The 16,219-nt window shown below is 45.2% G+C and overlaps 1 protein-coding gene across 1 annotated transcript in view; it reads right to left on the reverse strand.

Annotated features, from left to right (window-relative positions):
* Positions 1-16,219, reverse strand: part of cpne4a (copine IVa) — a 73,353-nt gene that overhangs the window by 29,980 nt on the left and 27,154 nt on the right. Inside the window, exons 3-7 of the mRNA XM_040117841.1 lie at positions 12,681-12,860; positions 9,797-9,868; positions 5,869-5,943; positions 5,014-5,097; positions 3,675-3,764 (exon numbers count right to left, since the gene is read on the reverse strand). Of these exons, the coding sequence (XP_039973775.1) occupies positions 3,675-3,764; positions 5,014-5,097; positions 5,869-5,943; positions 9,797-9,868; positions 12,681-12,860 (501 nt within the window). The remainder of the gene's footprint in view (positions 1-3,674; positions 3,765-5,013; positions 5,098-5,868; positions 5,944-9,796; positions 9,869-12,680; positions 12,861-16,219) is intronic.

Genomic DNA, 16,219 nt, shown 5'->3' on the forward strand with positions numbered 1-16,219 from the left:
AGCATTTTTCACTTTTGAAGACATAGAACAATCTGCCAGATTAATCGATAGTGACTAAACAATGTTGGTCGTCAAAGGTCCGTTCGCGACTCACCACGGTCGGCGCCGCGTGTCTCAGTATGGACAATAAAAGTGAACTATCCATTTAAAAAACAACAAAAACGCAGGCCGCTCGTTCAGACAGAGGAAATATAAAATACGTTTCTGAATCATTTTCAGTTGGTTGTACCCTGATACATGCAGGCATCCATCATATAAACCTACACTGATCATCTGCTTAAATGACTAAATTCACTGGTAAACCGAGCAGCCGGTCTTGAAGAGTGCCCGGAGTTTAGCCCGTGCCGCAAATTACTGTTGGAATTTTTCTATGTTTTCAAGTTCGTGAAATAAAAAGCAACAGATAAATATGTCATTCGACCTAAAACTTCGATTCCAGGCTGAGAGGTTTTAATTTACCGGACAGATTTCTCTCACCCGCTTCAGACCAGCAGCGTTTCTCAAACTGTGTTTGAACGTTTTCCTTCAACGTTGCAGGAGACTTGGGGAGAACAGCGATGTCTCAACAGCCCTTTGGTAATTTAACGCTGGCTCTGACGTCTCCGTGGGGCTTTGATGTACAATTTATTTCCTTTTGGCCGATAAAATTTGGTCCCAGAGATGAAATCTAACATTTGCCGCTGCCGCATTAGTTTGTCTGAAGGTGAAGTGAAGCTTTGCCTCTTATATATATGTATATATGTACACACATCACCACATTCACGTCAAAAATATCAGCTCCTTATGAAGGAAGAGGAACAGAGGCAGCGTGATGTCGATTTCATTCGAGTCTAAATATACAGGACAGCCACAGGACAACTGGAGACTGAGGACGGAGACACAAAAGCAAACACAAGAACAAAAAGAGCAGGGTTGTTTTACGTAAAAAATCCCTGTGAGTGGACTTGAGGCTGTGGATGGTTGTTAATCTTAAATCAACATAGTTCTGATGACAAACGTTGAATTAAGTGATGGGAGGTCATCTGATCCTCCACCTCAGTGACAACAGCGTTTTAATTTGAAAGTCTTTCTCCTCCATGATGGATGGCAGCCTCAGTGTTAATGCAGCGTTCACAGACAGCAAATATTCACCCCGAAGCAGAACAGTATGTGTCTGAACCACGCGGCCAGATTTCTTCTCATTTATTTGTCTTGTTCCAGGAAACTCCCTGAGACTGTCCCCCCATGAAAAACCTTTCCTTTCAGTTGACTTCCGTCTTGTGCCTAAACCTCGCCAAACCTTTACCACAGGCTTGTCACGTCGTGAAAGGGTTAGTTATTTTGAACCGCTCCGCTGTGGCACATGTCCTGACGCCGTGGGGGCGCTAACTCAGGAAACGCCCCTGTGGGTCGTGTCAGAGAGTGGGGGTGGTTTAGGTTGGCAGCCCAGGCCCCTGGAAATCACGTTTCTACACAACTAAACTGCAACACTAAGTGTAGGAAACATAGTTGCGACCGGACCATGTTTCGTATCAACACAATGAAGAAACGATTCTGACAAGTCAGAGACACGTTGATCCTGAAGGTCTCAGTCAAATGTTTCACAGACAACCTGTTTGTTTTCCACCAAAATGTCTGATCCTGCAGAACAACATCCACCTGTAATGAGTCCAGCATCGTTAAACTGGTTTACGGTTCTGTTCAGACTCTCCCAGGACCTGGTTCAGGTTCGGGAAAGATCCCGACTTCAGACACCAACCTGTTGTTGTGTACATTGATCCAAAACCTCCATCTTTCCCGAACCTGAACCCAAAGACAGGACTCTGGATGTAAACCTGGTTTCTGGTCTGACAGTCCTGATCTTTGTACGTCCTCCATCCACCTAATCCGCCTCCTGGAGACTCTGCTGCCGTTAATAAATGTAGCAGCATTCAATCTTTCAAAAAATACGTAGCCCCTGAACATAATTCATCCAGCAAACATGTTTGCGGTTTATTTGCATAGAAACGTAATTTCTGGGACGCACGGGGTTGAGGTTGGAGGACTGGTTGAAGCTGACTAGACTCCCGTCACAAATTCTTCCCGCTCCTGTTTTTTATGTTGCAGCTGCAGAACAGTAGAGATGGTACTTTGACAGAGAAGTCTTGAATCAAAATCCGCTAATTCAACGGTCAGTTGCCCTTTTCTCTTGAAATAACACTGGGAAGTGCAAACACTAATTCGTGGCTTGGTTGTGGCTAACGTTCTGATAATTAAGCACATTTAGAAGTGAACTCAGAAATAGTTCTTTTGTAATAACTACGACTTCAATCGTGTAAACCCTTTTCCTTTATACATGCATTAAGACTAAAGTTACAGATTGTTAACCTCACACACCTAAACTGTTCTTTGACACGTAAAAGCAAATCAGTGTCAAAATCCTTTAGCAAATACAGGGTGAAACTGGTAGAAATACATGTTTTTCATTGATAAAATCCCATTTTTGTCGTCATTGTTTCAGGTCTTTTTTTAGGCCCTTTTGTTTTGATTGTTGACTTAATATACAAATCTACGACACCATGTGCCCAAAATATGGCGTCAGTGTTGAACGTAGTAAAATCCGAGTAGTTTAAGCGCATTGAACGTTGACGCTGCCAGTCAGCAGACACGAGCTCTAAGAATCCAGGTTAGATGTAACTGAACAACATGGCATCTAAAAATAAAATAGTGCACCATAAAATAAAAATGGACACTGTATGGTTCACGTTCAGTTCTGGGATCAGTGTGTCCAGATATAAAACCCTCCGGTCCTCAGCCGTTTGTATTCAGAGCGTTTCTCTGTGACAGACTCTAAAATTCATTGTTTCCTCTGATCCACGCTTCACCTCTGAACATCCACCTGTCCTGCTGCTGGTCATCTTACCGCAGATCGTTGACCCTCAAACCTCATCTCTGTGCGCTGACAGGGGGCCCGACCTCCGGCCCCTGGACTGACTGAAGGGCTGCTGGGTTGAAATCACCGGATAATGAATAGCGGACAGAACGTGCTCCTCTGGAGCAGCTCCACAACAGTGTCATCTCACAACATCAGAGGAAATCTCGTACCTCCACCGTGTCAGCTCTTGGAAACTGTGACAAACAGCCACATTTGAGCAGGACACAAATGTGTTTTTGCCGTCAGACAAAGGTTCTGAGACAATTTAATGGGGCTGGAGCTCTATAAAGATCCATAAAGTCCCTGTAAATGCAGAGGTAGCGATCCCATCTCTCGCATCTCCTGTGAGTCAGCAAATGAAAAGGTAGTCAGGAGGACAGGATTTCCTCCTGCGGGACCTTTCTGGCCTACAAAACTCGACAACGTGCACCATTCCATTTCAAACATGGCTTTTTATTTTGCCGTTGACTGGCTCTCTCACCTCTGTATGTTCTGTCCTGTTTTCTTACCTGCACCAACCCTTTCTTACGAAGCAATAAAAGTGTTAAAACCCAAAAGCTGAAGACACATGGTTTCCATAGCCACCAGCTCCCACTGGTGTGTTTCGGTGTTTACATATAAAATGTACGGTAAAGTTTTGTTTCACACCCTACAAAAAGAAGCAACCTTCGGTGTGACACGACCAATCAGACGTCCACATTTAGACTGGAGCCACCACATCATCGACCGATACAAGAGACAGAGCGTGTGTGTGTGTGTGTGTGTGTGTGTGTGTGTGTACCTGCAGCTTGCGTTCATGGTCTCCACTGCAGAGCGAGTTGAGAGAAACTTTGAAGGTTTTCCAAACCGGGTTGAGATTATTCATGACGGTCTGTCAGAGAGAGAGAAAAACACAACGCGAAACTCGTGACTTTCTTAATGTCGCGAGGTTGAGGTTGTTGAAAGGATTTTAGAACTTCAGCAGTGAGGGCAGCGTCTGCAGCCGCCATATCTGCATCTGCATGTCCTCAATCAACCAGGTAATATCGCTGATAAGTGATTCAATCACAAACTAAAAGTAGCCTGAGGTGAGGTGGGTTCTGTTTACATCCCTTTGTGTGTGAAGGCTCAGGTCTGAACTGACTTTATTTAGACTGTCAGACAGAGGCATGGAACACCTGAGGATTTAGAAGATCATACTCAGGTATTCACAGCTTCACCTGTTGCTTCTCTGAAGGTAAAACTGTTGGAACTGTTGTGTGTGAATGTTCCGTCGGTCCATATTTAAACTGTGCATGTTTATTCCTGCGCACAGGTCTCTCTTGAAAGGATGACCATGATCTAAATTAGACGGCCTGTTCAAATAAAGGATCAAATAAGAAAAAATATCACGACAGAGACACGTCCAAACAGTGTCGACAGGGGCCAAAAACCGCATGATCAGACCCGGGAATCTCAAATCCAGACTGCAGTGCCCTCACACTCACCCTGAACTGAGCGTACAACATGAATAAATGAATGTGTGCCAGAGCTCTGCCTTTTTTATTCATTTTATTTGCATTAATTGTTCTGTTTTTCTCATTTTTATTCCTCATGTGCGTTAGTAATTTGTACGGTCGTCTTATCAGCCTGTCAAATCATCTGTAAAGCACGTTGAGCCGCTCTCAGCTGCACGAAAGCTGTTATACAAATAAAGTCTGAATTACTGAGAGATCAGCCGGTGGCTTCAGCAAAATGACACAAAGGGTAACGGGCTCCAGCTCCGAGCCGGCAGCCGGCTGAAGGACACAGCGCATCTTGGCGTGTAAGCACATAGGTTACAGGTCCAGCAAAACAGAGAAACCACAGCAAACACAACAGCAGATCCAGGGTCAGTTTTCCATCAGAAATGATTGGTTAATTAACACACAAAGAAAAGTCAAGGCTCAGATCAGATCCGCACCATTTCACCCTTATGAAACCAAAGCTGCATACAAACGGGCTACAGATGCAGTAATTATCAGACACCTGCCGGCGTCCAGCCACAGCTCATTTGTCTGAACAGCTAACAACCGTTTGGACAGCGAGGACTCAGTGTGGTTGGGACGTTGTTTGACCTCACAGTGTTGGACTGACGTGTTTCGCACGGTGTGTGTTTATACCTCAGTCCTGTAGACGAGCTGCATCGTGGCGTCATCGTTCAACCTGTAGATCTCCAGGAATGGGTCGGATTTACTGAAGAAGTCCTGAACACAGATACGCAGACATTTTAAAGTCAATTTCAGTTAAAAAAACCAAAAAAAAAACCTGTGTTTGTTGTTGTTTGTTTTCACCGTCATCGGCTGAAGGAGCAAAGTTTCTCTGAGCTTCACCTTAAATCTCAGTTTAACGCCTGGACGTACCTGCAGGAGCTACGACATCACAACTAGTTCAGAGCCAATCGGGGTCCAGTGTGATGTGGAAGCTTGAAGCCTCCAGGCCACAAACACTGGGAACGGACTTTACAGTGAAGGAGGAAACATCTGGGGTCCAGTGTGATGTGGAAGCTTGAACAAACTATTATTACAGTATGTTTCTGTCCAAACATATCTGGAGTGGATCTGTAACGACTCTGTTTGGTGCTTGTTAACTAAAGCTCTCAACCCAGATTATTTGCTTCACTAACCACAGACTATTTTTCCAGACTCTATAAGAATAGGTATCATATGTACATACAGTTTATATTCTGCATCTGCTTGATCCAAAACTTCATTTATGCTTTATGTGACTCTCGGGAAATGAGTGCAGCCATTAAAAAAAAGGGGCCTTGGGTGTGAATGGCCCAATGTGAACTCGGTGGAAACGTCATAGAGCTGCACTGACTGAATGAAGATATGTGTGTTTTTCATTCAGCGTTACATTTAAGAGGAACATCGAGGTTCAGAAGTCCCTGTTCCTGCAGAGTGACAGTAGAGAGCTTCTGAGTTTCTACAAACAAGATGCAGAACTTACAGATCACACACACACACAGCTGTTACCTTATCGTCCAGTTTCCTGGCGCTGAAGGAGAGCTCGATGTAGTCGTCGTTCCCCGTCAGCTCCTCCGCTGTTATCTAAAAACACACACACACACACACACACACACACACACACTTCCCTTTGATAAGAGGCTCATTATGAAGCAGGACAGCATCATTAAGTCAACAACAAGCACTGAATATTCAGATCAGACTCACTGAGAACAACAACGCAACCTGCTCGGGGAGTTCTCCAAAACAATGAGGAACCTTCGGAGCCTTGACTCCGTTCTGTAGCCTCATGGTCAGTCCAAATATTGCTCATCACCAGAGGGAACGTGAGAGGCTGAAACCTGGTTAACATGCGGTGTAGGTAAAGGGAGACTGAAGATGTTCTTGCTCACAGAAAACGTAATTGTTGTTTTACTCAGAGGAAGGACGACAGGTAGTAAAATGATGTTTATGTTCTTCTAGTTTCCAACAGCAAACATGTTTTGTAAGAAATGGAACCAGATGGTTTTTATCAACTTAATGAGGAAAGACTAACGAACGTATCTGCAACAGCGCAAAATGTTGATCCTGAAAGTATCTGCAAATGTTCACTGATGTATTCTAAACGTATTTAAATATCCACTCCTGAAATCAACCCTGTCTCCTAGAAATTACGTTTCTACACAACTAAACTGCAACTGCAAAATAACGTTGAGTAGGAAACATAATCTGCAATGGTAATGGTAAAAAATACACTTGTCGAACTTATTTCAAGATCCAGCAGTTACAGGGCAGCATGAGCCTTCATCTGGATCTGGTGTCTGAGTCCACCTGATGAATCCAAGTCCAGTATTCCCTCTCTTTTAGCTCTGGTTTTGGTCTCCACCAGCTCCAGAGGGAAATATCTGGCTCTTCAGCTGCTAAATGCTCCGCTAGGTTCGCCTGCTGGTCTCTGACTGGGTCTGTCTGCTGTTTGCTGCTGAGCAGGTAGTGGACAGCAGCTTTTTACAGCTGTTTCTCTGAAAAATATCTGCCTGCTGCGGCCGAAAACGACGCTATGGGAGCGGTGAGACTGAACCACAGCAGTAAACGGATAAACAATGAGCTGAGACTCGCTGCAAAGGTTCAGCTCATAATTAGGTTCATCACTACCACAGACTCCTGAACATTGTCTCACACTGGTATTTCATTCATTGGTAGTTTAGAAATATATACTGTAGCCACTTTAACGTCACTTATCACAGAAACACCGGACCCTTCAGGACACTGGGACCACCGCTTTTAATGACTGGATTGGACGTTTCTTGCCGAAATGCACCTTGGGAGTCGTGGTTTTTCTGTCCACAGGCTTCCTCTACATTTGACTCTTCAATCAAAGAACCAGATATTTTCTAACGCAGTTGTTCCTCCTTTGTACCGATAAGTCGGCCAGGAGACTTTCATGTCGGTCCAAGCTGTAGAGCAGCTCCAGCTGGGAGTGTGAAATAACTCCGCCTCATTCGCAGCTCTATTATTTTCCTGACAAAATGTAACTGGCAAAACAAAGCAGTATTCTCTGAGCATCAATTCTATGACAGGGCTGTGCAACGCCAGCTGAGCAAACTACATCGGCTGATGAAGAGCAAAATCATCAGGACTCGTATTCTGGGCAGCACGAACTCCGTCCAGCGGAGGCTGGGATCCTCGTTAATCATCGTTAATCGTGACCTTCAGCAAAGATGTCTGCGAGCGTTTTCCAACCCGGTGTAGATTGGGTTCTCATCTCTTTAACATAAAAGACATGTTGGTATTATTCCCGTTGTGTTTTCTTCCCTGTAATTATTTACCCCCGAAGCATCGACACGCTTACATCTGACAGTGGTAACGGACACAGATGATGGATGACACGGATTATAAAATCGGTACGTTCAGACTAACATCTGATCACAGATCAGACACGAGGAGAAGCCTGCAGGTGATTTTATGACGAGTTTTCACTTTACAGGCGGAGATGATCTACATGAATATATTCAGATTGTGTTTACGGCCATGTAAAGAGACAGAGTTCATCATCAGACAGAGAGAAGAGACCTGGGGGGGAAAAACAGAGAGACGACGAAACACAGAGTCATTAAGCAGAGCGAAAGAAGGAACGAGCGAGAAGGAGAGAAAGGAAGAAAGACAAGGTGGGGAGAGGAAAGACTGAAGGACGAACGTATGAATAAAAGAGGAGAAGACGGGAAGACGAAAGGCAACAACACAGAAGAAAGGACGGAAGGAAGAAAAGAAGGAAAAAGAAGGGAACCAAGAGTGAAAGCATAAGAAAGACAATAGAAAAGGAATATGGAAGGAAAGAAGAAAGAATGTAAAAAACAAGAAAGGAAAAAAAAAGAAAGAAGAAGGTAAGAAAAAAAACAAAAGACAAAGAAAGTTGTGAGGACGAAAGAAAGGGGGAAGAACAGAAGATCGAAGGAATAAAAAACAAAGAAAGAAAGAGAGAAGAGTGAAAGACGGCAGGATGGTCAGAAGAACAGGGAAACGAAGAAGGAAAGAAAAATGGGAAAAAGGAGGGATAATGGACGAAGGATTGAAAGAAGGAAGCAAGAAGGAAAGAAATAAACTTAGAAAAGAAAAAGCGATGTGAGAGAAGAATGGAGCGAAAGAAGAAAAGAGGGAAGAAAGGAAGGAAAGAAAGAACAAATGAAGAGAAAGAAGGACAGAAAAAAAATAGAAAAGTGAAGAAAGAAAAGGATGGGAAGGGAAGGAAGGAAAAAAGGATTGTCTGAAACAAAATAGACAGAGAAGAGGAAGAAAAGCTCTGACTCTATAACTGGAGCAGCTTCCTCTTCAGAAATCCTTTCAAAATAAATTCTCTTGAGCCGTTTCGTGTGTCCACGAAGGTGAAGAGAAACACCGGAGTGTGTGTGCGAAGCTCGGGGGGATTTTCCAGCTGTGAATTTGTGGATGAATGGACGAGTAAATCGGTCTGAGGAAATCCTGACGTTCCAGCTGAGAGGATCAGAGTTTTCACAGCCAACTGGAAAAGCACGGAACCAGCGAAAATCCTGGTTTTGACCACGAGAGTCACGAGGAGCAAACGACACAGAACGGAAACAAACTTTATGACAACCAGGAAAACGACAAGCAGATCCTACAGACGTCCTCCCGCCACAGACCTCTCAGCGCCCCTGACGCTCACTGGCGTCCCACGCACACACACACGCTCGCACACACACACACACACACACTCACACACACACACACACACACGCACACGCACACACACACACACACACACACACGCACACGCAAGCACACACACACACACACTCACACACACGCAAGCACACACACACACACGCACACGCAAGCACACACACACACACGCACGCGCACGCACACACACGCAAGCACACACACACACACACGCACAGATTGAAGCTGGGTCTTTGTGGGGAGAGCGTTTAATGGACTGAGGCTCTTCAGTTTATTTTCAGCAGCTTTTCTCTTTTTGTTTCTTTGGAAAAAGGAACTAAACTCATTTTTTCAAAATAAAGTGAAAAGTCCATGAAACACTCCTGCAGCTGCCAAGTAGCTCGGTTAATTTGAAAAACTTGAAATTCTGATTGGGTGAAAAGTATAACCCCATTCGGAATCAGGTAACAACATCTGATTACTGCGGCAGACTATCGATATGCTTCGTTCACAATAACCAATAAAATACTGTAGCGGCTGCGACGGGCAGACGGGAAACACCTGAACACCACCTGCCGTGACCGGGAGTTCGTGAAAACCTGTAGGAAGACAGAATACAAACAGTGGAACAATGACTCTAATGTCCAGTCCCTGCCGCTCGGAGTCCGACGCGTAACGACCGAGCGTTGACCCGGATGAGTGACCCCACCTCTGTGTGGGAAAAGAGAGAGGGGGCGAGAGAGGCTGACGAAGCAGTGAGAGGAGGGGAAAGAGCGAGGCTCACCGTGATGATGGCTTTCCCCACGGTGCCTCCTGGTCTGAGCAGAGCTTTGGACAGTTTCCTCTGCGAGACAATCTGTATAAACACACACACACACACACACACGGTTAATACACAGGTACATGCTCCAGAAATTTCACATGAGCAGCAAACACTCCAGCGACGGTCCAGCTTCCTCTGCTGCTTGTTTCTACGTGAGCAACAACTTCAGCTTGAAACTATGGGAGCGAAGACATGTTGGAAAGCTCGGACGTTCTGGAGAGTTCTGTCATTTCGGTGAACGCAGCAGAGAATTCCGGAAAGGGTTTTGGGAAACGAGAGAAATGTCTGTGATGTTTGGAAAAACGTTTGGAACAGTTGGAAAAGTTTGTACATTTTAGAAAGGTGAGGATATTCCCTCTAAAGTGCAGAACTTCTCGGACAAGATTGTTGGAAAATCTGGACATTTTTGGAGAGTTTTGATGTTTGCGTAAAACCGTTTAAGGGGTTAGACCTGGTTCCAGACCTGTAAGTGTATCATCTCAATGAGGGTCCACACAGGTATAGAGGAACGACCATGCCGGTATGGGGACAGGGGCCGTTTATCGCCGAGGATTATGGGAGCCGGAGCTTTTCTTTAACACGGGTCGTCGAAACTCAGCTGCCCTTGTGCTGATGAAACTGATCGCTGTGAGAAACCTGTTTCCTCTCCAGCAGGAGGATGAAACTCTCTCCGTGCTCCTGCTGTTACGGGACAAACTCAAACCTGCGCCGTCAGCAAAGCGGAAAAAGAAGCGGCTGTACTTCAGCATCGGCCTGAAGCCCAGACCGTCCGAGGCTCCTAGGACCCCGCCTTTCCTCACAGAGGGTTTCTGCGGGTCTCTTCCAGGCCTGTCGGCAGAAAGCTCCGGCGCTCTGTCAGCCATCTGGCCGGCGGAGGAGCTGGCAGCTGAAACCAGTGACGCTGCTGGCAGAGCCGAAGACGAGCGGGAGGCGGCTTTTCCCGACTCCGACCGTCATCCGAGCTGGTTGTTTCATCCCAGACTCGGCTCTCTCCCCCCGCAGGAGGACGTCCACAGCTTCGCCCCGCCATCGCACGAGGCCGCCTGGTAAGAAGCACCGACTCCAGTTTGTAATGAGGCCGACGGCAGATGGAGGAAGAGCTCCGGACGTTCCCGCTTGCTCCTCGCCGCTCGCCAGGCTGTTGAGACAGAGGACCAACCACCACGCGTGTTTACTTGTACAAGCGGCGTTTTCTGTGTATTTATTTTGTGCAGACATTCGTGTTCCCCAGACGATGAATCCTGCTGAAACAAAGCCTGGTTTTCTGTCCAGTGACTATCACAGCCTCGCAGAGCAGGGCTGGGCAGTATGACCAAGAATATCATCCCAGTATGTATTTCTTCGTACCGATGGATGTCGATGACTATCACAGTAGACATTTAGAGGCACTACTGAGCACCTGAGCGGGTGATGTTAAACCACCACCTGGGGAGGGAAGGTGCTGAGTGACGGACCGACACACTCTTGGTCCGGGTCTGTAGTGTGCTGTGTTGGAGAAGAGATCTCTGAGCTCATCTATATGCGACTGTCTCTCTGACAACAGCTTGTCAGTGTCCGAGCAGAGCAATAAATCGTGAATGAATAATAATGAGCGTCGTCATTAGTCCGACCGGACATCTCATTTTTATATTGTTTAGTTCGTTTTTATGAAGATATGTTTTTTTTTTAATATAAGAGAGTCAATGTTGTTCCACCAAGTTCAATAAGAAAATCTCTTATTTAAGAATTAAAAGAAACCTCCTCAGGCAGAGAAGTAATGATTTACTTTTTTTCCGTTCTTTTTATTTTATTTTACTTTAACTCATCTTCACCAGGAATATTGTGAGTGTCGGCTCCTTTTTTACAGCTTCAGTTATGCGTTGCTAAAAACGCCAAATCAATATAAGTAGAATAAGCCGACTGTGTTTGTTTCAGGTTTCTTAGCTGAATTCAGGCTGTGGTGGAGCCTCTGGGGGAGTTTTTATATATGTGGGTATTTTATCAGCTGCTGTCTGACAAAAGCAACATTCGTGTTTTCGTCAATTAGCTTTTTAGCAAATGAAGAAAAGACAGAAAAGAAAAATATAATATCACTGTTTTTCTGACGTTGGTGTATGTCTGAAGAAAAAAGCAACCGTTTAAACCGTCAGCTGAGGTGAGTAAGATGATTGACAGCTCCCCGATGTTAACCTGTAACACACACACACACACACACACACACACAGCTGAGTCATCCTCTGACAGATCTCTGTCACACTCATTTATTTTTGAACTTGCTGACTGTGCCGGCTTCCCTGCCTCAGCGGTTTGTAAAGTCTATGGAAAATCTCTTCATGGCAGAAGAAAAAAGGAAAAGATGGAACCAGAATAAAAGGACAGTTTTCCAAGTCTGTCTTGAAGCAACAGTCATGCGTCCATATGGACGTTCCTCCTCTTCATACTGGTCCGGAAGAGATTTGTTCCCAGATCAGTTTCAATATTAGTCCAGTATTAGACAGATCGAGCGGGTATCTTCCGAATTATATATCTGTATCTAGGGAGTATGTGTACACAGAAGGACGACTGTGGATGCTGTCCTGCACCACGCCCACTGACAGTGCATTATGAAGGGACCTTTTCATGGCCAGTATAACCAGGAGGAATCATCAGAGCAAACAGATCCTGTTGCGTTGCACATCTGAGCCCCTCACTGCTGTTTTAAGACAAGCTTGAAAAAACTGTGAACCTGTCCTGCGGTGGCTGCACATCCACGAGCGAGTGCCAAGGGCCAAATCCACAACTGATCCAGACTGCAAGGATCCTCAAGAGACCCTCAGAGACCGAAAGCTGCGGGCGTTCTCGCTCTGGGATTCGAACGCGGACTCACCTGTCCCAGCGTGCACTCCACCGATCCCAGGAAGTCGGCCTCCTTCGGGCCGTTGTGGCTGCTGTTGATGTCGTAGAGCTCGAAGCGCAGGCGCTGCACCTCTTCGAAATAAAAGTCCAGCGTGAACACCTTGGAGTAGGTGGGGTTCACACAGCTGCGGATCACCTCCGTCCGGTCCACCTGCAGGAGACACCGACAGGTGAATTATTACAGTCAGCTTTTTTTGGAATAAACAGAACAAAGGCAAAAGAGAGGACGACATCCAGGAACTAAAACTGCATCTGTAATAAATTCAAAGGAAGAAGATGTCACAGTCCCGCCTACAGTGATTGACTGACAGGTGGGTGACAGGCGATCTCTGGAAAGTGCAGCACAAAAACGTAACAGTGTTGAACCACAAAGATGGAAAAAGGGAAAAGCCTACTAACTTTGATTGACGTCAAAAAATCACAGTTTCACATAATCCAGACACAGAAAGCTGTAAAAATACCAGTTCCTCTGAATACAGCTGGGTGGCGCTCAAAACCCGTCAGTATTAATTACAATACGTTCAAACTTTTTGTCCCCAAATCCCAACACCTGAACGACTTCTCGTCCCAACAAAAGGCAGCGTGAAATTATGATTCAAATCAGGAAGCTCCGACTCACAGAAGCAAAGCTGTGTCTTTTGTGCACAGCTGTTCCAGACAGATTACACCCGTACGATATACCACCTCCATTTTATCTCCAAAACGCATTTCTACTAAACATTCACCATAAATTCTGTCACCCTAGTCAGATTATTGTAGCGGGTCCTGCACGGTATGTATCACAAATCAAGTGGCCACAGAACTAAGTGAATGCAACCTTTGTAATCAACTAATTTAAGAAGTTATTCAGTCAACAGACGGGAATAATGGAAACAGGCTTCTGGAGGGAGTTTCAGTCTCTCTCTCTGCCCTTCAAATTAAAGCTCATCCAATTATTTTCATTATCAGTCAGTCTTCCGTTCATTGTCTTGATGAACTGCTTCATCATTTGGTCAGTGAATGTCAGAAAATATTGAAAAATGCCCGTCGCAACTTTCCAAAACTCGAGTAGCTTGTTTTTGTCCGACCGACAGTCCCACACATAGAGATATTCAGTTTACTGTCACAGAGGATTAAGAAACCCAGAAAATGTTCACATTTGAGGAGCCAGAACCGGGGCCTGGCTGGAGTGTTTCCCTAAAAAAGGACTTTGACTTTAAAAAGTATAGAACTTGACCGTTGTAGATTGATTAATCGAGGCAGTACTTGTGGTGCAGGGCTCAGCTCTCAGCTCATGAAACCATCTACTGCCTTTCAAAGGTTACGATGAACTCGCCTTAAATCCAACTGGTGAAATGTTCTGACCAGAGCACAGGAAACACACGATACTTCTGTTAGCATATGATACAAAAACCTGTTTCCATCCTGCCAGGTGAAAGGCCAAGAACACACAGTCAGGATGTGGCAACTACATATAAAGTCCTGAAAGAAAAGGGAATCCTGTTTGAGAGTTCCAGATTCCAGTCTAGTCACAAACTGAGGACACAAAAAGTAAAACTCCTCGAGACCTAAACCGGCAAGGAGCTGCTGAGGAGCTGCTTGTCGTCAGACTCCTGTCCGCCAGTCAGAGAGTCTTCCTCTCCTTCCTCGGTGTTAACAGACAGATGGCGTTCAGGCTGGAGCTCCTCCACACTCTAATTAAAGACACTTTAATTGGATCATTAAAGTTTGTCTGAATCAGCTGAAAAGAAATCCAACATGGAGTGTGAGAGGAGGCTTGACGTCCTGCTAATCCTCCAGCTGACCCTGCTGGACATCTTCCCGGAACATTTACCGAGTTTTCAGACTTTTCTGGTTCTGTGTATGACGGTCTGTCACACTCTGCCGGCTCCCGGAGGAAACATGAGCAAACAGAAACGTTTGGCAGCTGAAAGCAGAAAATCCTCCTGCAGGTTCACGCAGCAGTTTGACCTGAAAACAAAGACCAGACCTTCTCATTATGCTGGTGCCTTTTCAGAGTTGTGGCAAACACACTGGTTTGTCCTCACACTTTAATGAAGACTGAAGGTTAAAATGTGCCCGAACATTGTTGGGTCAAACCTTCCTTCCTGGTCAACAAGTCAACTACAGTCCTTTCACGCTGTGTCCCACTGGATGTAAAACTATCACAAAGCGCAGTCCAGTACAGAGGTGGCAGATGGGAAAACAGTCCTATGAATGGCTTCCTTAATGGTCGTCTGGGTCATTCTGGAAGGCTTTGAGGTACTGTGTCTGGACTTGCTGGTACTGCTGCTTCGTGTTGACTTTCCCTGTCCGGGATGTTTATTCACCGGACTTTTCAGGGATTCTGCCCCAAATACTTTTTGATCTTTGGAAACGGTCATTTCCACGTAGCAGAGATTAACTTTACTTGGAGCGTTGAACGGAGGGAAAGTAACGTAACGATATAAGACACAGGCAGGCGGTGAAGGTACCAGCTTCAGACCAGCCCTGAAACCTCCAGTATTTGCTCTTACAGCTTAGGAGACGGGGCCGTTGAGACAGCGAAGGCTTTGTGTTCCCGGTGTGAGATGATCAGACATGGCAGGTTGAGGAAGATGATCCAGTGTTAAGAACCAATGCGGTCTTGTCTAAATTAAAAGTAAAGTTAGTAAGTTCACAGTCATGTTTAAAAGGATTGCGCTGTTACAGAGAGTACGTGTCAAACTAAAAACCACGAGAATGAAATAGAACTGACCATATTTAATCAGTTTGAGAAAGAGACGTTGTACAAATACATCACAACTTTTGACAAAGTAAAAGACACATTGGTCATGAAATCACACAACACACCTTTGGATATCTATTCCTTTACTCATCCCCTTATTCCTTTTACATTTAGACGAGTATATCTTTATTTCCCTCTTTGTCCACAGTATTTGTCTCATGTTCTCCCGTTGATGCAGGTTTTCTGTTTTGTCTTTGAAATGTGGTTTTCTGCCGAACCGCCAGTTTTTAGTTTAAAGTGATCACTCCGTCGTCTACATCCTGCTCCGTTTTGTTTTCCTGTTTCTTCATGTGTAGTTTCTCCTCGTCTCGTTCGACTTCCATCCTTCCTCGGCAGCAGCAGCAGCAGCAGCGACAATGACGCGACTCAAGAGAAAACAGCTCATTTAACAGATCATAAAAAACACAGAGGCTCTGTTTGACTGATTGTTCTAAGAAACCGAAGCTGCTGAGAGACCTGCAGACTGTAAACAGACCACACACCAACAGTATGGGCTGATTCTGTTATCAACAACATTTTAATTTGAAGTTAATGACCTACCGAAGCTGTGTTCAGGAAACACATGCTTTAATATCTCGAGATAAATCATTATCTCCGGGTTTAGTTTTTAAGGTCTGGTATCATGTTGCTCAGTGTCTGCTGGATGCGGAAGGAGGCGGCTGTTTGCTGATGTTAGCCTGGACCTTCCGGTAAGGTGATAGGATAACAGCAGATACTATAACGGTTGTGTTTTCAGCTTGGTCCACAGCCTCCAGACGGCCAAA

Source organism: Xiphias gladius, chromosome 22 (assembly GCF_016859285.1).
Source record: "Xiphias gladius isolate SHS-SW01 ecotype Sanya breed wild chromosome 22, ASM1685928v1, whole genome shotgun sequence".
NCBI lineage: Eukaryota > Metazoa > Chordata > Actinopteri > Istiophoriformes > Xiphiidae > Xiphias > Xiphias gladius.